Source organism: Convolutriloba macropyga, chromosome 10 (genome assembly GCF_964194025.1).
Source record: "Convolutriloba macropyga chromosome 10, txConMacr16.3, whole genome shotgun sequence".
Taxonomy (NCBI): domain Eukaryota; kingdom Metazoa; phylum Xenacoelomorpha; order Acoela; family Convolutidae; genus Convolutriloba; species Convolutriloba macropyga.
The window spans coordinates 43,929,766-43,957,626 of NC_134477.1; the positions used below are offsets into that span (position 1 = coordinate 43,929,766).

The 27,861-nt window shown below is 33.1% G+C and overlaps 1 protein-coding gene across 3 annotated transcripts in view; it reads right to left on the reverse strand.

Moving 5' to 3' along the window:
• The window catches only part of LOC142348151 (uncharacterized), a 149,026-nt gene that overhangs the window by 116,963 nt on the left and 4,202 nt on the right, over positions 1–27,861 (reverse strand). For 2 of the 3 annotated variants that reach the window (XM_075399362.1, XM_075399360.1), the window contains exon 1: positions 20,464–21,466. In XM_075399362.1, the coding sequence (XP_075255477.1) occupies positions 20,464–20,530 (67 nt within the window). In that variant the 5' untranslated portion in view covers positions 20,531–21,466. Of the gene's footprint in view, positions 1–20,463; positions 21,467–27,861 lie in introns of those variants that run through there. The other variant, XM_075399361.1, reaches the window with a different exon arrangement.

Below are 27,861 nucleotides of genomic sequence, written 5' to 3' on the forward strand. Positions count from 1 at the left end.
AGTTGTTTTCAAAATGTGATTTTAAGTTGGGGTGAAATTGCCGGAAAAAATTGAAATTTTATTTTGTAAAAATAGGGGTGAAAACTTACTTTTGCCGTTAGGTATAGAATTTTTTTCTCACAAGAGAAAACAAAGGTAGTCACATTGTTACAGAGGATCCCAACAATGCAGAGCACGTTTTTAACTGTCGTTATCTATCTCAATTGTTTGAGGTAATCGAACTATACATTTATCTGACACGAACTCATCTTAATAAATGCAGTTGCCCGATAGTTCGTGAGCAAGGCAAAAAAAACAAACGTATGGTTGATCCATTTTCAACAAATCTATTTTTACGAACGCCTAAAATTTTACGAGAACTTCAGCAAAAATAATAAAAATAAATTTCAAACCTACGCGGCGCATCGATGTAGCCTACACTTTGTAAACAATTCATGTTTATTGCATTTTTATAACGAAGTTGACACAGTTCATTCGTAGGGCAAACTCACTTCAATAAACCCGATTAGGTTAATTGTTAACTTTGTGGGTTAAGTGTGTTTTGTTATATCTTCAGAACTGCATGTCTACTTTTGAGTCAAAAAATACTTTTCGTTATTATTTTTTACAGCTCTAAAATTAAAGCAAATGTCGGCCAAATACAATCAACTTTATAGTCCGTTAACGGAAGGATACAAGCCTTTATCACGATCAAGTTTCCATTATTTGAGCATGAAGGCTATGAAGACAAAAAATAAGATGCAATCTGCCTTCTAATTTAAAAAAAAAAAACATTTTTTTTCTGTTATGCAATAACTGTATAACCTATATAACACCTCCAGAGATTATTAAAAGTTTAGAAACATGTACACTTTTACTGAAATTCTTAAAAATCTGACAAATTTAAAGGTCAAAAGGCCTTCCAATTTGAACGAAATTGCTCAACTTGTCCGCTTTAACTCATTTTAAAATTTATGAGATCGAGCGGATAATTAGAAAATGAAAATAGGCAGCTTTTCCGGTAGTAAAAAATGAAAGTTCAAAAATACAAAATTGGTTGTTTAGGTACAATCGCTTGCATCAATGTACATTTAGCTTGATCCTTTTTCAAACTAATGTGAATATTCAAATGAACCTTACACAGCAATGAGCTATTTTGCGGTTATTTTCTAATTTATATTCTAAGAAGACTTAACCAGTATTAGCAATTCATAACCAATTAGGTCAAATGTCAGCTTTAGAGGAGTTAAAACAGCGAAGATTTATATGCGGTTATGAAATGGAAATAGCAACTTGGATCAAATTTATTTTTATCGATTAGTCTTATCTCTGATCCATATTTCATTTAAGCGCGATTTCGTGGAAATGCGAATATTTTCAAATCAATGAATGCATTATTTTTTGGTCAATTGAATGATTTCAGAACGTTAGTTGAACTGAACTGAAAAATCAGCACACGTGAATCATTTCCTGTTAAATTAGAAATTTAAGTGCTTAGAACTGCCCAACAAAAGCACATCCACAACCGCTGAGCATTAAAAATGTTGCTTAGATGTCGCTTTATTCTTGCAGAGCCTTCTAGTGTTGAAGGTAAAAACACTCAATACAACACAGAATTTAGACTCAGTTGTTAATTTAAAATTATGGGCGAAACAAAATTGAATCTAGGAAATTGTTAGTGTACCTCCCATGGAGCTGACCGGGGCTAATTTTGGTGGAATGCTCAGCGGGAAATTAATTAAAAGGGGGTAAAACTATGAAAAGGAAAGATGTGCCTGCACAAAAGGTTTATCCAAACATCACCGGGTACTAAAATCCCAGGCAGGCTAAATAAAGGTAGCGTAATTGACATGCCCACGCATAATTATGCGCTCTCTGCAATAAAATATTCAACCACATCAATCGCGAAATATCTTTTGCTAAAAAGTTGATAAAAACGCTAACCTAGAGATGAAGGATAAAATTTTTTGTTCAGTTCATCGTAAAAAGAATGCAATCAGGTTGCAGAGTGCACGAATTAATTGCTAGATGATGACTTAAATGCTATAAGATTATTGCAGAACGATATGATCCAGTGAGCAAAAACATCAGAAAACCAAAAAAACGTACACTGAAAGAAGCAGTTGTATGTACATTGCAAACAGCAGGTTCACGGTCAAAATCTCCATACGCACTCAGTGTTTAATAAACCTCTTCTCAGTTTGATATTACAAAATACTTTATTAGATATCGCGTTCTTACAATTTCAAGCACACTTTATATTTTCAAGACAAGTAGTAGCTTTTTCCAGAGCTACTTTTTCAAAGCTTATAAGTTACTATCGACCAGTGAATTTACAAGCACTTTTAAGCAATAAGAGGCTGGCATATATGTGCTTTCTTACTGATAGCTCTGAACTTCTGCTCGGGTGGGGGGGCTTTCAGCAGAACGAAGTTTCAAATGGACAACACGAAATGCTGTATAAAATGGACGACAAATTATATTACATGCAAAATCTCTCTATTCACTGATAATTTAGTCCTAGTTGACGGGCAGGTGGGTGCGCTTCGTTGCTTCGATGGCTAAAATAGTCGACAAAAATATCGATCTTTGGCGAGCACCAGCATTGAGAATACATGCATATGTCGTGTGTCAAAATTTATTGTCGTCCAATCAAGTGTATATGTATCAGATTAATCAAACTTCTGCAGTTGATTGTCAATTAAAACAAGGAGGCTCGTTAATGTGTGTTCGCACATCAAGTTCGGACCCGCGATGATCTATATTTCTGACTTAATTGACAACCAAATGAAGAGATAATCGAAAATAGGTGTTTGAGTTTTAAAAAATCGTTTCATACCCAAACTACTGATTAAATTACATAATTTCATGCCTCATTAGAGCGCTCACAAAATTTGCCAGAAAAAAGATTGGGAGAAAAAAACAAAATAGGCAAAACTAAAAAGATTACGGCAAAAACTCGATATCTATATGTAAAAGCACCTAGTAAACAACGTCAAAATGCAATCAAATAAAACCTTAACTGCAAAAATTTTCTTTTATGCTAACTCTACAGCAGACGGAAATTTCCCATAATGAGACTAGGTAAAAAGTAAAACGAAAAAAAAATGAGAAAATCAAAAATCTATCAACATTTTTCAAACCAAATAAATTTAAACGTCTTAAAAATCATTAGCTTCTAACAAAATAATTATCGATAAATTTACTAGAAGGTCTTTACGAAGCTGATAGGACCTGTTATTGGTTAGACTATGCCATAGAAACGGACTAAAGATGCCAAAAAGCTCAAGAAATTACAAACAATCTGCGAAAACAAAAAATTGAAGCCATTAAAATCATTAGCTTCTAACAAAATAATTCTCGATAAATTTACTAAAAAGTCTTTACGAAGCTGATAGGACCTGTTGTTGGTTAGGCTATGCCATAGAAACGGACTAAAGATGCAAAAAAGCTCAAGAAATTACAAACAATCTGCGAAAACAAAATATTGAAGCCATTAAAATCATTAGCTTCTAACAAAATAGTTCTCAATAAATTTACTAAAAAGTCTTTACGAAGCTGATAGGACCTGTTGTTGGTTAGACTATGCAATAGAAACGGACTAAAGATGCAAAAAAGCTCAAGAAATTACAAACAATCTGCGAAAACAAAATATTGAAGCCATTAAAATCATTAGCTTCTAACAAAATAATTCTCGATAAATTTACTAAAAAGTCTTTACGAAGCTGATAGGACCTGTTGTTGGTTAGGCTATGCCTTAGAAACGGACTAAAGATGCAAAAAAGCTCAAGAAATTACAAACAATCTGCGAAAACAAAATATTGAAGCCATTAAAATCATTAGCTTCTAACAAAATAGTTCTCAATAAATTTACTAAAAAGTCCTTACGAAGCTGATAGGACCTGTTGTTGGTTAGACTATGCCATAGAAACGGACTAAAGATGCAAAAAAGCTCAAGAAATTACAAACAATCTGCGAAAACAAAATATTGAAGCCATTGAAATCATTAGCTTTTATTTAATTATTGTTTTTTTTTCATTTCAATTGTTATCTATATCAATTGAGCTCAAAACATTCTGAACGATTAAATAAATTCACTTGGACCTCATTTGAAATAAATTGGGCTCTGTTATTGCGCAAATTTGCTAAAAAGAAAAGAACACAAATATTGACCACTCACAAAACAATTACGAATACGCATATTGTCCAACAAACAAAACATCAGTTACATAATATCAATAGAAAGTTTAATTTTATAATTACAAGGAATTGGATGGTACCTCTCAATGATAAAAAATACAAGTTGACGAAAAGAAATGAAAAAACCAGAAAATTTGAAAACGAATAATATCAAAAACTTTAGGAAAGTACTTATTCAATCCTCGATTAGAAGCTTGAGACCACTCAGCATTTTACGACTACATTGAGAATAAAAAACAGCAAACTCAAAAAATGAGCAATGTGGTAAAAGAAAAGAAAACAAAACAGAAATATTGACCACTCACAAAACATTTATGAAAACGCATATTGTCCCACAAACAAAACATAAGTTCTGACATAACATCAATAGAAAGTTTTATTATTAAACTACAAGGAGTTGGATGGGACCTCTCAATGATGAGAATAAGTTGACGAAAAGAACATCAAAAATATCCAAAAAAAACTATACAAATAACAGAAAACGAAAAAAGAAATTGAAAACGAATATCATAAACTTTAAGACTATTCGCTATGACCTGACTGCATTGAAAAAAAAACATTCATTCAATCCTCAACTAGAAGATTTTGAGACCTCTCAGCATTTTACGATTACATAAAATTTAAATTAACTCAATATTGGCTAAATTAACTCAAATTAACTTAAAATAAGCTGAAATAGCGAAAAATGGGTGTAAAACAATGAAAATATGTTTGAGCAAAAATTCCAATGTACCTGATATCTACATGTGCTTTCATGAAAACCAAGCAGAAAAAGTTTTAAAAACTCCTCTGAAGGTGTACAAAATAAGCGTAAAAAGTCAAGTTCTTTCAAAACTGGTCATTTTTTTTTCAGAAATAGGCCAAGAAAACAACTATCCTACCCCTTTTGAAGATAGTGTTTGTTAGAGTATTGCCGGATAATTTTGAACAATTTTAGATAAATAGAATAGATTTAACCCAACGTTTGCCAAATTATGAACAAAAAAAGATCACAACAATTCAAACTGCGATAACTCTTTCAAAAAGACAACAACTAAAAACACTCAAATTAAAAATTCTACATCTGATGGCTTTTCTTGTAATGACACTCGCATTTTTTTACAATGATTATATCGACCAGCCAAAATTGACTACAAAAAAAACAGCTGAGAATATGCTTAATCTACACACTAAAGAGGGTCTGAATTTAAAAAGGGGTTTTTTCGTGTCTGGCAGCACAGGTACTCTTCGAAATTTGCAAATCAAAACAGATAAGTTTCAAAAATGAAATGAATTAAATGACTTCTCGGACTAATAATACTTATTACCAAAATATATCCAAAGGAATCAAAAACGTTACACAAACACACAAATGCTCTCAAAGAAATATGCTCAAACACAAGCATTAACACGCAAATGAACACATACACATGTACAAACACACAATATCAAACTCTCAATTACGTGCAAAGAGACATACGCAAGCAGATACATACAAAACCGAATAACCGGTTAAGTTACCAAACAAACTCAAGTTTGAAAAAATGAACAACAAAACAACTTTTGCAGATTTTTGATACGCAATTTGTGAAAATGTGGTATAAAAATGTATAAGAAAACTGTTAGAAACAAGACAAACCAATCCAAAAACTTAAAATATTTGTGTAGCTGAATTGATTTTGAGAGCTGATAGAAGCCTTAAGCAGTAACTTAGTTCAATGTCTGAAAGGCAAAACTACGCAAGGGGAGGAAGCAACGGAAATTACTCTTTCCGTATATATCTGTTTCTCCAGTACTGTGACCCCATTTTGTTTGCTTTGACCACATGTTCTTGACTAGTAGTGCATATTGACTAGAAAAAATATTTGGCAGCACGTTCAGGAAACCAAAACGTAGGAGATATGTTAAAGCCAAAAATTTTACAGCACTGATTTTGTCGCTAGAGTAATTAACTTGCTGTTGCCTTCAAAAAACCAGTATTTACTAATCTTTGTACAACTTCAAATGACAAAAAAGCAAGCCCCTGTCTTTTTGTCCTAGATAAATTATTTGAGAATTGTTTTTCTCAAAATATTATTCTTCAAAAAAAATCTTCCTCTGAACGCTAGATCCTACAGGCATCGGTTAATGGGGAAAATTCGATCAGGCGAACGCGCTCTTTATAGCCTTTAAGCAAACAATTTGACGCTATAAAGTACTCAAAAGTCTCTAAAAAATGTCTCTACACAATAATAAATTTATGGCATCATCATTTTTCTCGAATTTTTCTAGGCCCCGTAACCCTAAAATATTTAGGATAAACAATGAATTTTATAATCATACTTTCCAATCCTCCTTCTGGACTTTTTGACAATTACCTTTGCCCAGACGTTAGCAAGGGGCATAATTTCCAAAAAAAGTACATTTTATATGTGCTTCATTTACTCATCTTGATGTAAAGACAATTTTTAGGGACTTGATAGTACTTTGTAGCGTCAAGCGGATTTTGAAATAACGCATTATTTCTTTTAATTGGTATTCGCTTAATGTCCACAAAAATCAAGTTCAAAATTTTTGCCACAAAAATGTGTTCGCCTGCCTAATCGAGTTTTGACTAATATCCCATCCGCCGGATCTTCAGATGTTTGTTAAAAACATTTTCAAAGCAATTTGTCGGGAATTTGTAAAAAAGATGGCAAAGTTTGGTGGTCTTTCATAAATGCTATTTTCTTCCTTATCCATTACCACTATGGTAAGATCACAAAAACGTGGGTCGATCCTAGCTATGAAAATGAAAAATATCGGGACAAAATGTATGGCAAAAAACGCTTCATATCCAATCAAAGCTTCGCTCCACTTCGTTTCGCAGCACTTAAAACCTGTTAACTACAGCAGCAAAAAAAAACAGGAATCGGAACGAGAAAGATCATTTTACCATCAGTACCAGATTTTTATATTTAAACTTTTTGATGAATTACATATATGATCTCATTAAAGCATCATCAGTAAACCTATAGGTATTATCTACAAAATAATATGTTCACATTGTTGCTTGTTTAGAACAAACATAAAGATCGTTTCCATTGTGATTCTCTTCCTGATGGGAGGACAATTGGAATAAAGGAAAACGGTTGTAAAAAATGTTTGGCTCCCAATAAAAAATCTGGAAATAAGGCCCACACATTATTTTGTAATGAGGAGACATTTTGGTTCAGCTAGTCTGAGGCAAATAAATAAGTCGATTTAATGATAGACGATGGTTGTTGACAGTAAATTCCTAAGTCATTCAAACTCATTGGTAGCTCTATTGTTATATATTGGAATTAATAATTGATAGGTCAAATATAAAGCCTCTCTTTTGAAGTTAAGTCATGTAAATAACAATTGAATAATAGCTGAAATAGAGAGAAAAAGCTCCCGCTTTGTACATAAACTGTAGATGACCGTTTTATTCTTTTGTTTGGAAGGAACATTCGGATAAAGAAGGGGCGGTGAAGAGAGGGTTTAAGAAATTAAAATTGACCACTCAGTTAATATAGCAAAGCAATCAGACCTTGAAAATTCGAAATTGCAAAAGCCAGTGCTGATAGTGAAAACACAATCTTAGAATTGTGCAAAGGTGACATAAATTGTGCACGCACAAGATACATATAACGTCCAAAAACGATGTTGGTGAATTGAAAAACTGACCTCAACGATTCGCAAACTGAAAACATTTTTTCGACTGTCAAAAACTTTTTTATGTAACATGAGTAAAACAATCTCATACATACACATCAGTTCATGAACAAGAATGTCTTTTTTAAATTGAATTTTGAGTTAAAATTGAAACTTTCAGAAATATTCCCCAATTGAGCATTATCACCTAAATGATAGACAAACTGTCAAGAATGCAATTATCCACAATTTTTACAAAAAAAGAGTACTATATACAAGCGTTATTGGCTTTATACAGGGAGCGGGCACGTGGCTGAAGCGGATGAATATTTTTCCCCTGTTATTGTGGACCGAAAATTCAATTTGTTCGAAAACTTTGTTAAATCATTTTGATCAGTTTAGTCGAAGTGTCCCCCTCCCCTGTGTAAAGCTAATAACGCTTATGTATACTACTCATAGACCTTTTTGAAACACGCGTGCAAATTTTAAAATGCCAGATCAATGCAGTGTGAAATTTTTCTATCGAGAGTACCAGATTTTAAAACTTGCAAAAGGCATTTTTTTAATATGATTGTCACTGAAGAAGTCACCCAAAATTCTGGCTTAGAACTTTAATCGCTATGCGTTTCTGGACGAATGAGATTTTGGTAGCAACTTCATCAGAGTCACGTACCCTATCGGATAAACATAGATGGTCAGGTGACTGCGAGACTCCCTTGACCTTCTGCTTAAAATTATAGCAAATTTGATATTTCAGCCAATTTTTCATGTTCTATTGTAGAAAATCCAGCTAAAAACATCGAAGAATTGCTAACTTAAGTATTTCAAAGACACAAAGACAAACAGATACTGGCATAGTGGCTTCACAAAAGAGAGAAGGCTTAAAGATGAAGACGATCAAACAAATCTTGAACTGTAATTTCCATATTCAAAGAAAGTTGTTTCAAAGTCGTTTCAAGCACAACGAAGTTGCAAAATATGAGCGCCAGTAAGTTTGTCAATCATAACAAAGAGTTTTACTACGGTATCTCTATATTTCTAATGCGGGGAAGCAAGTAAAGACAAGCGGTATGATTTCAAAGCGTTTTCAAGGAATACAGAATAGTCTCTGATACTCGAATGATTGTTTCGGCTAACTATGTGACTTCATATATGTTGGTAGATATTCCCTGAGTTAACGAAAGACAAAGTGCCTCTCGAAATAAGCTTTGATTGGGAGTTTAAGAAATAACAGTCGAGTAAATTTTTTTACAAAATTTAAATTTGAATCAAATGGTTAGAAGTGCTAAAAAAAATTAGCCAACAATTACTCACCAATGCCAATGGCCGTGACTCTCACGCGCTGTTCGATTTAATCTGGAAGCAACAATACGGTGCTCGCGGCTAAGCGCGACCACCAACTGTCAGCTAGGACTAAACTATCAACCTAAATCTCAATTTTGCATATAAAAATTTTATTTTTGCTCATATGATACAAAATTTAGATGTCTTCCATTTAAATTGTCATGCTGATGACCAGCAAAAATTTAACATGGACGACAGTGTTATTAAGTAAATAAAAGTTCGTCATTTCTACGTGATATATATATTCGATCACCAAAATGTTCGGATAACCTAATTTTAGCTAAACCTACTAATAAACTAAATCGATTTCGCTTCAGGCTTTATATTTTTTGACTTTGAAAAAGTGCCGGTGACCGACCTTCAATGACAATGCAGTTCTTAACTAATGAGATTTACTCAGCAACTTCATAAGAATCAGTATCGGATAAACATAGATGGCCAGATGATTGCGAGACTCCCATGAATTTCTGCTTAAATTGATAGCCAATTTGATATTTCAGTCAATAACTTAGCAGCCATTAGTCCAGTTAATATTCCTTCCGCTAATTTTTTTATGTTCTTTGGTAGAAAGAAAATCTGGTCAAAAACATTGACAAACTTTAGGATTTCAAAGATACAAAGGAAAATACATACACCTGCATACCGTCGTTCTAAAAGAGCGAAAGCTTTATAATGAAGACAATCAGACTAATAAACTAAATCGATTGCGGTCATTTTAGGCTGAATTTTTCTAGGTTCTGAAGGCGTACAGGTAACCGATCTGAGACAAAAATTAACTCAGAAAAAACCTGTTTGCCGGCTAAGTTTGTTGCTTACGTGTGTTTCTCGGTGGTTCTTTGCCTGGATGTTTACATTGCTGTTTCCAATGTTTACAGTTGTATTTATCTCGACTTGAGTAAGAATTCAAAGATCTTCGAAAGAGTGGTTTTATCACCTTTAACGTGTCACTCTTTTCTCAACAAAAATTTGACATGAGTAGCGTTTTGAGCAGTTCGTATTAAAATATGATGCACTCACCAGTAGCAACTGAAATGGAACATATAATGAAACTTTTTAAAAGTTGGTATCCGAGTTTCAGTTCATATTAAACAGAATCATTTTGCTTATATTTTATAAATATGAGCAACTGTCATCCAACAAAAAAAAACTCAATTAGCGATTTTTAAAGGAAACACGATTGTGGTGAAATACAACTCAAATTAAGCGCTAAAGGTTGGCAAAAAACTTTCCCCGCAATCTCGTCCAACATAAAAAACTCATAAAAACAATCTTTACAAGGACACATTGCATTTCAGTCCGTAAAAGAACGCTAGAAAAACTGAAACAAACCCTAATACGAACAAAAACCCAAGGAATATCATCAGTCGCAAACAAAACTCCAAATTGAAGGAACCAAACTCAGGTGCTTAACGAGAAGATCCAACGAAATTGGGTTGGCCAACAAGGGACAGTTAATCTTTTGCAGTACAGTTCTAAATATTTGGCGAAGTTTATGAGTTTAGAAAAGTTTTTCATAAGATTGGAAAAAACAATAGAAACAAAAGCTTCAACGTGTAGTCACAAGTAGAGCTATAATAAACTAGGATACACAAGTAGCGCCGATAGAGTCCTCGTTGTCTCTTACTCTATTCCGACATGGTAAGTTGAAGAACGAAAAATTTGAACATGATCTTAGTAAACACGATGGGAGAGTCGTGCTTTTTTTCAAAAACGCAAAATACTGCCAAAGACAAACAGGCCAACTTCCATAACTGCATCAGTGTCAATTATCTGAACGTCATCTAAATGAAAAAATCTATAACAAGTTCTACAAAACCCAACTCGCAGTTGAAATCAAAACATTTACGAAAAATGCGCCAGTGTTTGGCAGTGAAAATTTCCAATTAGAAAAAGCATTATGGCGCTCCATCAATTATCTCGTCAGTCACAGTTCTTCTAAGAAAACTAAGTCATATCCGATTAGTCATTGTTAGGGAGTATCAGATGAGACAATTGAAGCAAACAAGGAGGCTGGGTAACGTGCATTTGCACATAATGTTCTGACCCCGCTATCCAGATTCTTGAATAATTTGTCTACCAATGAGGAAGAAAAAGAAGACTTTCAAAAATACACAATCTTTTCGAAGTCAATTGGTGAATGAGTTTTAAAAAATGTCTTAAACACAAACCACTAAATCAAATAAATAATACTGCATAGGAGAGTCGATGATAACTGCTATTAAAAAGACTACGAGACAAAACACAACAAAACAACGAAAACATAATTACGGTCAATTTCAGAATTTATTTTTTAAAAAATTACTAACAAAGTCAAAATAGCATCACATAGAACCTAAACTAAAAAGATCAACTTGTATTTCAAGTTCCATGTAGATGGGAGGTGTTCAAATTGAGACTCGGAAATAAGTTACAGAATACAAGAATAGAAATGCAAACTCACAACAACAATCACCTTTCAATTACAAATACTTACAAGTAACTCCATTGGAGCAATTTGGGACCAACAAGTAGTGAGACAAAGAATTAAAAGATGCCAAATTCGATAGCCGGTGAGACCTGCCATTAATAAGACTAACAGACAAGATAAACAACGAAACCGATTAACTAAACAAACGTTAATTACGACCGAAAATCAATAACTATTTCTACAAACACTTAATAACAAAGTCAAAATGGCATCAGTTAAAACCAGACAAAAACATAAATAGCATTAAATCAATTATCACTTAAGAGCACAATTAGCATAAAAGACTCGTATGTCTCAAGAAAACATATGTGACGGTCTTTAGCGACATCAAGTAACAAGTTGTAAAAAATATGAATAAAAGGGCAAACTTTGAAAAATGCGTTTATATTTTCGAAAAAAATTAAATTGAAAGTCACATAAATCATTGGCAATCAAATTAAAACATTGAATAGGTTCCTTTTTTTACCTATATCGGATGTCATTGAAACCTGTCATTATCCAAAATATTTCAAACGACGCTAAAAAAGCAAAAAATCTCCAGAAATCATAAATTACGTCAAAATTTGGACGACATCGAAGCCCTTACGTCAACAAATACGTCAAAAGGCATCGGAGCCATGAAAACCTTGAGCTATTTGTCAAGAGTTTAATTTTTTTCTCAGTAAAAAATATGCAACCTGCGTTTGCTGAGGCTGCGCAACAAATTGACAGAGATCATGTTTAAAAATTGCAAAATCAGTGATCATTTTAAAATAAACATTTTTACGAGTAACAACACCCATAAAATTGCAACTTATATAAAATAGATAGACCACTTTGCATTTTCATAGAAAGCCAGATGTAGCTCTCATTAATGGAGACTAACTCTTAGGAGTTCAAATTTACGAATACAAGCAGAAGTTAGGAAACCACAAAAAATTTCACGATAACTCATTTTTGAAGCAAACAAAATCAAACTATCAATTGAAAAGATTATGAATGTTTGACTGAGTCACAACTGTACAACAAAGATTCCTCTTTTTTAAACTGCGTGCGCGAAAAAGACAACAAAAATGACCACAAAGTTACCAGCATCACAAAATCAAAAACGTTTTATGAAGCCGCATAGTGTTGTTGATCAAATTTTTCAAAAACAAAAAACAATAATCAAAAAGTCAAATATGTTTTGCAGAAAAACGGTTCCGAAGCACTTAAAAGCAAAAGGTATTAACTAAAACTTTTCTACATACCCAATTGCGTTTTGAATCAAGGCCTAAGGGAACTTTTATTAAGGTGATAGTCTGACACGGCACAAAAACAACTTCAAAACTGGGCAAGTTTCGAAAAGTGAAAAATTAAGAAAAATGAAATCGAAGCAAAGAAATCATTAACTAAAAATATAACTGCTAGAAAGATTGAACTGTCAATCCCTGGAACAAAAAGGCAACTTGGGTTGATTGACAAAAAGCAACAAGTTGAGAGAGTTTAGAAATAATTCAGAAAGCTGAAAAGATAAATGAGATTTTCATAAAACATATATTCAAAGACATAAAAAGAACCAATAGGTATCGCCTGAACACATTCAAAAGGGTCACTCAAATCTTTTAGGGAAGCAAACTGGGCCTTCTATTGTCTTTACTCACTCATCAGACTCCAAATAGAACAACAAATGAGGGCAAAGCAACAATTTAATTCAAAATTCTCAAAAAAATATTGTCGAAGCCATTAAAAAAACTAAAAACTAGCTCTGAAAACAAAACATATGGTCATATGGCCTTTTATACGTAAGTATTAACTTTCAACAATTGAACTTTGTTAGCAAACTAATCTGGTCTTTAACAAAAACAGAAAAAAATTACTTAACTAGTTTTCAAAAGGACATCGCCTCAAATGAATCAACAGTATTTGATTGTCAGCAAGCCTATGAGACCAAAACTAGCCTTGATAATCTTGCACTTTCAATTATAGGAAAACTAATGAAGCTTTTTGAACAATTTCAAAGGACGAGAAGTGAAACTAGCACTCTTTGGAGTTTATTCACAGTTTGAACTCAGTTTTTGGGCCTCTAAATCAGGCCAATATGAAAAAAGTGAGCAAAACAAACATATTTGATGCAATTTTTGATTTAACTGCTGAATTTTCTTTAAAAGAAGTAACGGATCAAACATGTCAGCAACCCTCCTCGTTGTTTATTGGCAAAACCAAAAACACTATTGTTAACAAATTTAACAAATTGTGCCAATTGACAAAAATTTGAGCAAAAATTCCGGAAAGCTTGAACAAAAACAACTGATAGCAGTCTAATATTCCCAAAATTTAAATTTCAATAACTGTCTGAAAAAAACGATATTGAAAAAAATTATTTTTAATTCTATATTCTACGCTGTACGGGCTTTTTAATGATACCACTCACAACTCTCTCTACAATGAATTTATCGACCGGCCAAAATTGACTGAACAAAAAGACCCAATTTAGCATATCCACTAAAGTGGGTCGGAACAAAAAGCTATTTAATTATGTTTTAACCCGAAAAAATAGATTATAGGTCACATCATTTTTGAATCTAAAAAAATTGTTTCATATATCAATAATAACCCTATAAGTCGTATTGGCAAACATAGAAAGAATATCTACTCGCGTAAACTGAATTGGGGGCAACTTAAGCAATTAGAATTAAATAATCAAATCTGACTAAAAACTACTTAATCGATCAGAAGTAATCTTTCTGGTAAAACGTTGTTGATTGGTATGAATTCAATTTAAAAACATCATGCTCATTTTCTTTTTGAAAAAATCCATTTAACTCAAATAAAAAGCAACTAAAGAGGGCTCTGCAAGTCTGCTTTTATCGGTATAACATTGATAGTCGCTATTAACACCGATATACGTATCACAAAGTGACTCGGCAAAAAATTTTTGCATCAAACCAAATGAACAAACAAAATACTAGAGACCTAAGCATTCAAGAGAGAAACTGAGTTGCGAACTCTTTTGTGAAGTCCAAGTTCGATGGATGACTAATTGTTAAAAAAGCTTAAACAATTCTTTGCTTTATTTTTCATTAAACGAAAAGGAGACCAAGAGCAACCGCCAAAGAACAATTTAACTTAAAAAAATGAAACAAATTCAAAGTCAACGCAAAAGTGGAATTAAAATTATAGACGAATTCTTTGATGTGAGCACAAAAATTTCAGTGTCAATACAGTTTTTTGATCAATAATTGATCATGAAATTTGATCCATATGGCACCCATTTTCACCTGACTCAACAATTTTGTAGTAAATTGAGTTTTCGATCAGATTCAACCAAGCAAATTTAATTATTGGTCTCAAACTATCCCGTATAGCTTTCTAATTCGTGATTTGTACGTCATTAGCACCTAAATTGGTTTCAAATTTCAGGACTTACACATGGTTTTAGTACCGATGAAGTTGAACTCATTTCCATTCTTAACCGTTAAGGCGGGGTTGTTTACCTAGTGTCATTATTTGACATTTAAATGCTGCTGCTGGCATGGTTACATAATAATGTACGTCTACAACACAATACTTTCCTCTCTCTAATTCAAATACGTACATTTTTCTTTTTAGCAGTAGTACTGAATGTCTGCGTTGAGTTTAGTACTTGATTACTTTCTACCACTGATCAAAGGAGCTCTTTTCAGTGTACAGTGAAATGACATCTGCCGTGTTATAACGTAGACTAAACATGTCTCTAAATTTAATAGACTTTAATCCACACAAAACACACTCAGTATTTTAAGCCACATTTTAACATCAATGGAGAGAGAGGAAATAAAACAGGATCGTGGAAAGGACGTTTAATTTAAATGTTTACGGCATCAAATAAAAAACAAGTAATTGAATTATTAACATGACAAGCTTTAAAGTAGCAGCTAAGAGTCTTTTAAAAGCTGAGATTTGTTCTCAATTATTAATTCTCAACCACATACCATCAAACTTTTTCATCTTTTTCACTTTGTTTACGCGCCATATTGAGTACGCATTTAATGATATTCTGTTACGCATTTAGACAGCTTTCTTGCTTTGATATCAACTCCAGCTTAGAATTTAGGACAGAACTCGGGGGAGGATGAGGGGGGGTGGGATGAGGGGGGGGGGGGAGAGGGGGTTATTGTGGATATTTTTATCACGTAGTAAATAATTTGTTTGTCAATTAAAAGCTGAGGTTGCGTGGGACACCCGATGTATTTTTAAAACATTAATTGGGAAATGACCTCTGTTATGATTTCAAATAGGCCATTGTTTATAAATAACTACATTTTGAGTTTTTTAAATAACAGCATTTGATTAACTGACAAACGATTGCAGACTCGAGCGCTATCAATTAATGCAAAAAATCAAAATTCAGAAATGTCATCACATTAATGGAATTATGTTACAGATCCCACATGCAGCAACCATGAGCATCATTCGACACGAATCAACCAATATTGCAACTAGTCGCCCACACAAGTGGACGTGTTCAATTAGCCACCTCTTCTTGTCATGGGTAAAATAATGCCCATTAACACATGCATGTTTTTCAAAAAGAAATTTAAAAATACCCACAGATTCACCCACACGAATCAATACACAATTCCTATATTATACCATTACACTGCATCATTTATTAGGTGTTATTCAAAGAGTTTAGCTAACAATAGCTTCCTTTTCCTTGTTAAAAAATCCCATTTTAACACAATGTGCGGACTAATTATATTTTTGAGACATACGCAAAACGATGACGCAAACGGTAAACATAAACGTAAACAGAAAATAAATGACATCAAATATTTGGCCATGAACAATAGTTTGGTTGAGACATTTAGAATCTATTGTAACAAAACTACCGTTCATGAAACCCTCAACAAAAGATTTGAATATGATACCATAAAAAAGAAGAAGACGAACAAGAAGATGGCAACCAACGCAATCAACACCTTCTTTTCTTAAACTCATCGCGTGTGCATTTCTTTTAATCAACCCTCATTGCGAAAACAACAGTTGAATAACCCATCGGTGCAACAACAGATTAACGCTTAATTAACATTCCCAAATCTGCCTCGCCGTTAGACTACGAGTCTATCACACTGATTTATCACCACTGTGACTATATAAACAGTGACGATAAAGGAATGTGATAAACTCATAGTCTAATCTAATTACGGCAATAGTGCGATAAAGTTATAAAAGTTGTAATCCCAACGAGAGTTGATTAAAATCATCACCACACGGTTGTTATCGCCTTCTAGAAGTGATTCTAATACTCGGGCTCGACAATTTTTCGATAGCATTAACAAGGATTTGATAATATTCATTAACTAACTTTCATCTGATTAGCTTTGCTCTTTTTAATATGATGTTGCTCTATTTCGATGCTACCAAAAATTAAAAGAGCCCTATCATTAAGGTTACAAGGCATTACTGATCAATTTGAATTTGTTGGTGTCTGCATGTCATTCCAGCATCAGGCGATTTAAACATCATAAAAATAAAGGGAAGAAACTCTAGAACAAAAAAGCCTTGAAACAAACGAAGGAGAATGTTTCCACATTTCTCATGCCACCTGTGTTCTCAGGAACTGACTCTATGTTGACAAGGAGACGGGATGACGGTTCTATGAGATAACTCAGAGTTTAAATCAAGCAAATCGCGGGAACATGCATCGGAATAAAAAAAAAACTGGGCAACACTTACAGAAAGAAAAAGATGAAGAAAAGACCATCTTTCCTTTTAACCCTTCATAAGATTGATAACTAATTACAACTTAATAATATTTAAGAGAATGTGTCTTCAGTTTTGATGTGAGGGTAGCCATGGTGGCCCTTTATAAATGATCATTGATGGAGCCAGTCCATTGTTCGGATCCTTGAAGACTTTCAAACCCAAAGCGAGGGCACGGCTTACAATCGATACAACTGCAATAATCCCTGGACTCAACATACAGGCGAAGACACCACAACCGAGGAAGTTGGCTTTCTTTTATTTCAACAGCGCAAAACACAGGGACGAGAAGTTTGTGATTTGGCTCAACGCCGTCAACAATTCCCTCTCGCCCCACAGGAACAACTACTACCAGACCTCCCAGAACGGTAGACAAGTTGTAAAGCATCTCGAACCCCACCTGAGCCGAATACAGGCCACCGTATACTGTCGAAAGCAAGGCACCCCGAACATTTACTCGGACCTTGTCAGAGCCAAATTCCCCGTAGTCAACATTGTTCAAGATATCAGTTCTCGAAAGAACGCCAAGACCCCAGCAGTAGTGAACGATTACAATCAACTTCACCAGAAACCCCACCTCGAAATGAAAACGCTGTGCGTTGTTCTGAAGCACGGCGAAGATTGTAAGAAAATCATTCACGCAAAGCAGACCTCAGAAGCTTAGAAACTGTGCAGAAGAATTCGACTTCATAGACCCTACAGACAACGCAACTGGAGTACAAAGAGTGCCTGAGAAGACTCCAAATTCTTCCACTGGCGATGTATCATGAGGCTCACGTTCTCTTGACGATTATGGACATAATAAAAGGACGATACAACATGAAATGGGAAGATTACGTCTTCAAAGAAAATTCGAACGAACGAACTAGAACGGTGGAAAAACAATCTTCAGTACAAGAAGACTCCTTAAACGAACAAAGGAGAGCGATTTCTGGACGAGAGCAGAGCACCTTGCGAATCTGTTCCTCAAACATTTCAACTGTGACATTCAACGCATGAAGAACTTCAAAGAACGGCTTACAATGTGTACTTTAGATACTTTGACAAAAAAATTGAATACGGAAACATATGTTCATGGAGACTATCATGTTTGTGCAATAAATGCAGAAACATAAAATAATTAAACATTGACTGAAACTGCTGGCAGAAACGAAAACCTTCCTTGGAGGGCCCAAAATCCTTTGTTATGATTATTATTAATGTGTATGAGTGTACAATCGCCCCGCTGATAGTAACAAGGTCCAAAACTTTTTTGAATCTGTTAAAGAATCCTCACAATATCGCGAAGTATGACTTTTTAACTTTGACTATCGACTGTCTGAGAATAAAAAACATTGCCTTTACGGACATTTAAAATTCAGCTCAGACAACCGCAAACGAGATATTCAAATTTTTACATATCCAATCCCGGTTTCTAAAAAAAAATTTGGCAAAAAGTTTCTGCAAAATTCTTTTTGCAAGAATCTAATTTTTGTTAAGATGAATCATATAATTCAGGTTGCAGCAGAATTTTTATTAGAAAAAAGAGAAATAAATGTTTATCATAAAATTTATCCAAAAACAACTGAATCAGTGCAGAAACAACTCAATCACATTACGCGGTTTTGAGTGTCCTAAACAAATTTAAGCAAACATGGTTGAATAGCATTTCCTAAACTAAGAAAAAAAAACATTCTTTATCGGAACTTAGTCAATGATATTCAATAATAAGAATATGAAGCAGCTTCAAAATGGTAAAAGTTGAGGGTCTCCAAAATTAAAATCGTTACCTGAGCGGTGCTCAAACCATCTAATAATATGTACCCCTGTGAACGAGGCCAGATCTGAATATCCCAAAAGAATTTGCTGAGTTTTGTATTGATACAACAAAATTCAACTGGGGAAAATTTATGTATGTTTTTGTTCTGTCTATGTCTGATCGGTCGATTTCTTTCCATTTGTTCTGTCCAATTTTTGAAACCTGTCAATGAAAATAGAGGACAAAAACCGTTTCTTTAACTTAAATTCTGAGGTTGAGAAAATTTACTCAATCTTTCCATTGACGTTTCACCTTTTTTCCTGCAATTTAACCGAACGAAAACAATCAATTGTCTCACATTCTCAATCAATCAAATTAACTTGTACTTCCTTTTCCTTTATCTACGAGCTTTTCTAGCTTTACATTGCACAATCGAACGAACAAAAATTTGTTCGAATTAAAATTCTCGCCAAATATTGATATACGGCAAAGCGTTAGGACTTTTTAGATGAGATGAAAAAAATCAAAATCAAACAAGATGCTCCAAGAAACTCAAACCTCAGACCGATGCAGGTAAAAGCTATCGTCATAAACATCTCAGCAGACAATTTCTAATTAAAACATAAGAAGCAGATCTATTTCATAATTATAGTCGATCTTATATCAGGGTTTCATGTTTTACTGTTGAATTGTAGATTGTTTTAGGACATTGGATGCGTTTTGCATTATAGTAAGAGCTTTGAAGAAAATTTGCTCAGGTATTGAACTTCTCGGGTGCAAGTTGCAAACAACAGATTCTAGAGGGCCATATTTTCCCATATACAGTGCTAAATTTCAAAACTTGCAAAGTGCGTGTCTGAAGAAATGTTACGTTACTGTACAAAGGTCATTTCGCAAATCTGACTTTGATCCCTAGCATGTTCGAGGTTCTCGACGAATGTCAGTACTTTTCAGTGTCGTTATCAGAGTTATGTAAACTATCCTCTGGCAGAAAGCGCAAGACTTGAATCGAAGGTAACTGTGATGATTGCGGAATCTAATTTGAAGCAATCAATTATTTTAAGCAATTAATATTGAGCTTCATATTTTTTTCAGACCCGCCCCTTCGCATTCACTTTCATTCTAACATATTCCACCACCCCCTTAGTGGTTTTTATTATTTTTTATTGCATTTAATTGATTCATAATGAGAACAGCAATACAAAACACGACAAAACGATTGGAGGTATATAGTAATACTTTGTATTGGTGTAATGGCAAAAATCAAAAGTAGTCAATACTAAATGTTTTGTTATACTTAAAACAATCTGCCAATTATAATAGGATATGAGCCAACTGAAATGCAGTTGAGCTAGCTATATTGCATATTAAAATGGAAACTGAGCCTCTTCCTATTGACATAGCAACCACTTACCAACATTAGAGCACTGAAGCCACAGGACTACAAACAACAAATAATGCAGTGTGAGTTTTTTCATCATAAGGATTAAAGACAAACTGACAATTTATAAACAGAAAAGGAACAGACTAAAATAGGAATACGGGGAAATAAGAATGAGGTATAATATATATACCACGGATTTGAAAGATGGGGAAAAAGGTAGTAGCAATAATGTCTCAAATTATGGGGGGTAAAGTAAACTGTATTAAAATAGACTAAGACGGGCTCAAGGATTACAGTCGCGATTATCTAAATTGATCTATGATAAAAACAGAAATCAAGCTTTGGGGAAAATTATACTTAACAGATAGCATAAATGATTTTTTTTGCACCGGCGGACAAATTTTTGTTACAGACAAAATTTCATTTGTTTGTTTATATCAACCATTTGTTCATGAGCTCTTCATAAACAGACACGTAGCTGTGTTAATTTTTTCACGTTGTTTACAAGCAAATGAATGAACAAAATATAATCAAAAGGAATAATTGAAAAATTTCACTTGAAGTGCGTGATGGTAGAGTGAAAACACTACTCGATCACAGGAATTTCAAGCATTTTCACATTGCTGAAGCAAAATTTTTGCGGCACGTATATTTCTGGTGAACTTTGGAATAAAATTGAGGAAATCGGAACCGGATCAATTTTTACGACGACAATCTTTTAATGTAAGATAATATTAGGGTAAATTGATATCTTGATGCGTTAAGTCGGGTTGTTTTGATGAATTTTGAGATCTGAAAGCCTGTTTTTCCTCAGAATACGTCCTTGCTCAGTGGGAGGTAAAATTTCTGGGGGAATGTAACCGGGTTTGCGTAATTGGGCGGAAGTAAATAAACAAAATGTTTTCTAAATGCGAACCCAATTCCCAAATGGGTTTCCCATAAGCAACGCATCGAATGAGATCTTTTTGAGCTCAATTTCTATTTTATTGTTTCTTCTTCAAAACCAAATCAAACGAAGTCACAGTGATCTACAGATTATTTTTCAGTACATATGTAATTTTCAAATCAAGTTGCACAAAAACCTTTGATACAAAATTATCCAATTTTGAAACTTACTCGGAGATTTTTGTACCTCCACACGAATAAAAACAAACTTAATTTCAATAAAAAATATAATGAAAGAGGCTAGAGAAGTTGGTAGAACCTAAAAACATGCAAATTGACCGTCATCCAAAGAACACCAGTAAAAATAAACCTGGAACAAAAGTTGCAATGAAGACCAATGGCAGTTCAGGCTCAGATTTGAACCTCTAATCAAACAAGGAGGCTCGGTAATGTCCGTACGCACATAATGTTCCGACCCCGCTCATCCACATTCTTGACTTAATTGGCTACCAAATGAAGAATGAGATAGAAAAACTTTCAAAACATACTTATCGTTCAAAAAACAACCAATGAAATACAATAATGCAGAGCCAGAGGGCCGATGAAAGTTGTTGATAATAGGACTACTAGAAAAGACAATAATAAAAATCAAAAAACAAACATTATTTACGACCAAAACTCGATGTCTATAATAAAAAAATCATAATTGAAAATCACAAAAAATCACAAAATCACAAAATCAAATAAAAAAATCACAAGATCGCAAAAAATCAAAAAATCGCATCAGATAAAACCCCCAAAAAAACAATTTAACCTATACTTCAAAAAAATATGGGAATTATCCTCAACGCGACTCTATTTTTGAAAACAATTAATTACACAGTTATTAATGTAATTAGAAATCATTTGGAATTACTAAAGTGTTCATTTATATCTCCATAGGAAGCAATTGAGAGGTGTAATTATCTAATATTCAATTGAGCACAATTTCGAAGCCAATATGAACTAAGATTATTGTTATACATAAAAAAGAAAACAAAATTCATTTAAAATCTACAAATAAATAAAACTCTCAAACAGTTTATGAAACCTCGTAGTAACAAAGTCGAGAGACAAATTGAAGCTAAAACCATTACATAGATTAAATTATAGTTAACTGGAAACGGGTTGTGACCTGTGTTTACAGAGACTGAGCAGCAAATCGACAGAAAAACTATTTAAAAAAATGATGAAGCTCAAAAACCTAAATATTTTTTTGAAAACAAATATTTCCAAAAGTCATAAAAGACTTAAGATTTCAACAAAAAGCGATGAATTAGGTTGCAGCACCTCAGTGAGCCAATTGAGCAGGTTAAAAATCAGACTAAGTCACGATCCCACAAATAGCAACAAAAACAAAAGTCAAAATTTCAAACAATTTTACGACATCACGCTGTTCAAATCACTATATTTTTCAACCAATAACTGCAAGAACTGTTCAGCGTCACTTTCTCCTAATCCTAACATCAACGCGTCTTCCTTATAAAAGGAATACGTAGACATGACAACAAAAAGAAACCCAAAAGTTGAACAGTACAGAAATCTCGAAAACTTTTTTGAAACTAATGATCAAAGCAATCAGTCACGTATAACCAAGCGCAAGAAAAACGTTCTAATAACAAGAGTAATTGAGATTTCTAATTAAGTTGAGTTACATGATGACAAATATAAAATCAAAAGGAGACAGTTGAAAAAAATATTTTTTAAAGTTTTAATTTGAAAGTCAATAAAACAAACAGCTATAAACGAAAACCTTTAACTAAAATGAGTTGTACGTCCTGGGGAAGCACTTGACTATCGCTATCAGTTATATGGCGTAAAACAACAAAAAGAAAGACAAAGATAGGCAAAAATTAAAGAAAAAATTCACATAATTTTGCGAGGAAAACGTGTCTCGGCCCAAAAAAGCAGAAACTATTCAACAAAAACAATTAACAGATCCCAATACGCCTTCTTCCAACTCTGTGAATTGTCGCTAGTATACTTTCCATCAATTGAACTTGTCAATAAAAAGATAATTTGACAAGGGAACAAAATGAACTCATAAAAAATGCAATAATGCTGAAAATTTGTTAAAAAATTGAAAACGCGTAGTATCAAAACAAAAAAACCCTTGGTTGAATATAAAACCGTTACCGACATTAGTTTATAACTCACAGGAAACTGGTGTCCTCCTGTTTTTTTTACTGAGACTGCCTCCGAAGTTGACAGTAATAAGACAAAATAGAGGCAAAAATGAAATATTCACCAAAGCATTCTTAAAACAAATATATTCAAAGCCATAACAGACATTAGACAACAACTGAAAGAGTTTATACTATCTCGGTTCATTTATACCTTCTAAGGCAACTGAACCGTTGATTGGGTACACTAGGTTGTTGGGCTAAAGTACAAAAAATTAGCGCAAAACTCAAGAAGTCCATAAAACTTCTACGAAAACAACTGGTCAGAGCCATAAAAACCTTGAGTGTAACTCTGAAACCAAAACAATCTCGTTGGGCCTTGTTTTTTGTAAAAAGCATCTTTCATTAATTGAGCCCTGATTTGAAATTCTTGTCAGTAATTTACATAAAAAACATTTACATAGCGGAAATATTTTGAAAAAAAGGTCTCGCCTTATTAAAATCTAAAAAAAAATTATCGTAAGAATCCATGGCGAGATCAAGCTCAGCCCAGATATTGCTTCGCGTCTACAAAAAACTCAGTTATTCAATCGTTGGGAAATAGATCATTTTCTAAACAAAATTTTTATAAAAAATCGGGAAAAATATAATTCCAAAAGGCTCTCAAGGCCAGCGGAAGTACAAGGAGCTCTTTTTCGTGCTTACGAAGAACATGACCGCCGTTTTATGGTGTAAACTTTCATTAAATTTAAAGCAAGTAGGCTAAAAAAGCAAATTTAGCCCCAACTTTGACAAAATGTCTGAATTTTGAAAAATTTAGCATAAAATTTAGTTTAAAAAAATCGGATCGAAGAACTCAGCAACCGTCCTCTATCTTTAGAGATGAAATCAATATTACTTCAGTTAACAATTTTAACATAGTTTATTAAAATTGACGAAAACTTGGTCAAAAATACCGAAAAAATAAATGAAAATAGCTGAATTACGTCTAATATTCACAAAATTTTAAACCGCGATAACTCCCTATAAAAAAACAAAAATTGAAAAAAAAATCTTTTTAATTCCATATTTTACGCTGGACGGGCTTTCTAGTGATACCACTCACAACTCTCTACGATGATTATATCGATCGGCCAAAATTCACTGAACAAAAAAACCCATTTGAGTATATAGTTCCTCCCCCACTAAAGTGGGTCGGAACAATAACCTCGACAGACTTTCGTTTTGGACACGAGGTGATATAATATAAGATTTGACAATATATTTTTTTGAAGTATCAGACTTTATATATGCTTGATTTTGAAATGCTTAGTATACAATCCGCAACAGATTGTACTCTAGAGCTAACCAAAAGACACAAATAAAGCTAGGAAAAGATGTAAACATTCGAACAAGAAGTAAAAGAATGATCCATATCAAATTAAGGACGTTCAAAATGGACAAAAAGTGTCCAAACGAACACTCACTCAAAATCTCAATAGAAACACCAATATCCTAGGCCACCGATAGAGAGAGGGGCGAGCTAAATTTCAGTAAAAAATATCAAAAATTTCCAAAACGGAATTTGCACAAAGCAACGCATCGAATGGGAGAATGCGAACCCATTCCAATATATTTTTAAACTGAAGTTAGTTCAGAAAATTTTCCAGCCCGTAGAGAAAAGATAAATTCAAAAAAACAACACTCAAACATTTAAAAAAGCAAATATTTGCCCTTCAGTTGTAAATTGATGCCCAAACAAATTATTAGGAAATCGCTTTAACAACAACCAAAACTTGCATAAATGAGTGAATGAAGAAAAAGATCACGTATCACCCATATTTGTTATATATTTTTTTTCTGAAAAAATTGAATGAAATAAAATGTCATAATCTCAGTAAAAGTGGTAAATTGAAAAAAAAACAAATTGTCACCAAGAAACCAATTGAACAGAAAATTTAAAACTAAAAGATAAAAGATAGTGCAAATGTTGCTGAATTTTCGGTTTTTAATACGAGAGACGTATATTAATCTGACAAATGCTTAAACAGGAGAAGTTCAGAGTTGAATTCTATAATATGTCTCTAAAACAACAAAATTAACAAAAACAACAAATTCTTTATTATGTTTCTAAAACAACAAAATTTTAGAAACTAAATGAGCAAATAAAACGAAACAAAACGCTTACTGATTTTTATCAGTTGAGAAAAGAAGAAATTGGTTAAGATTTGATAATTGCGATAGTCACAATTCTGGGATAGTTTGAGCGTCAAAGTTTTGAAAACGAGCAGCTAATAGCCAAAACCAATGTACAGTACAAAAAATTTCTTGTTCGATCACTGAAAGCAAGTCAAACAACGACAGAAAATTTCAACTCAAGCAAAAACTATTAATTGCTGAGTATCATCTATGATGCTGATACTCAATACCGACAACGGCACCAACTCGTAGCGGAAAATTTTTTTGCAATAAGTCAATTTTTTTACATGCAGGAGCCAAAAATTGGACAAAGAGTCAAAATGTCTCGACAAAATCTAGAAGCGCAAATTATTGCGATATTAATCAATTCTCCATACTTACTTTAAAATACTTTCCTGACAACCATTAGACTCCATTAAAAAATTAACACAAACATTTTTTTTGAAACTTTATGATTTTTTCAACAAGGAGGCTCGGTAATGTGCGTTCACACACGATGTTTCGACCCGCCCTCATCTAAATTTTGGACTTAACTGTCATTTGACTTAAATTTTTGACAAAGAAATGAGTACAAAAAAAATCGTTACGCAACCAAACCAATAATTTAATTAAATAATGCCAAGCCTCAATAAAAGGAGATGCCTGCTATTAAAAAGACTACGAGAAAAGAAACAACAACAACAAAAAAGCAAAGTCAAAAATTTCACCGCAAAAACTCAATATCTAAAGTTAAAAGCATCTAGAAACAACGTCACATTACAATCAGACAAAACCCTAACTATACAAATTTAATTTTTTCTAACTACACAGCAGACAGGATTTTTTCTTAATGAGACTAGGTAACATGTCGACAAAAAGAAGAAGTCTTAAAAATCATTAGCCTTTAACGTAATAATTTATGATAAATTTAATAAAAAGTCAAACTGAAACCAATAGGGCATGTCTAAGCCTTTGGTTAAACTAAGCCATAGGAACGGACTAAAGATGCCGAAAAACTCAAAAAATTACGAACAACAAATTACAAACATTGCGAAAACACAAATTAGTGAAGCCATTAAAAGCATTAGCTGTTAACTGAATATTATGTATTACTATTTCAATTGCTATTTATGCTAATTCAGCTGAGAATAATATTGAATGAATATATACATTCAATTGGGTCAAATTTGAAAATCATTGGGATCTGTTATTACGCGATTGTGCTAAAGAAACACAAATACACAACCCACATAACATTTATGGAAAGCGCATATTGTCCAACAAACAAAACATCAGTTACGTCATAATATCAGTAAACATGGTAGTTTTTAAAATACAAGAAATTGTTTGGGACCTCTCAATGATGAGAATAAGTTACAAGTTGGCGAAAAAAACAAACACTGAAAAAATTGAAAAATCCTCAAAAATCTTAATAAAGTATGATATCATAAAATTTAAGACTGCTCGCTAGAAACTGACTAATACGGTTAACATCATTCATTAAATCATCAATTACAAGCATATGAGATCGGTCAGCATTTTTCGGCTAACAAAAGAATAAAAAAATTCAAAAACATTAAGTTCAAAAAAAAACTGAGCGAGAAAATTGTCAAAGCCAATAAAAAATGAAGTTTTCAGCAAAATTTCTTTCTACTGTCAAATAATTTATTTTATCAGCAATAGGATTCTTCTCTTTAACTATTTGCTCCAATAAATCAGCAAAAGAACAAATACATTAAAAACACGAAATTTTTGAGAAGACCCGTATTATAAACACCATTAATTTCAAAAGCTTTCGATGGAAGCTAATAAATAAGCTAAGTGGTGCCTGGATCAGACGAAAAAGATTTCAATCGAAGTTTTTCAATCATAACTAAGTGGTGCCTTGATCAGACTAAAAAGATTTCAATCAAAGTTTTTCAATCATAAGTCATCAATAAGACATTACAATAAGTTATTGACTATGAAAACAACAACAAAAACAGGCAAAAACCAAAAAGTTGAGTACAAAAGTGCGAGAAGAAAGTGTCGAAGACATTTAAACCATAAGCTTATCCCTGAAAACCTTAAAAAGTGAACCATTGAACGGCTTTTCTATGCCAATGTAACAAATAATATTAGGATAATATGTTAAAATTCCAAAAGAAACCAAAATTACGAAAAAATTATCCAAAAATTTCAAAAAAAAAATTATGAAAACCCGTGCATCGAAGTCATAACACCA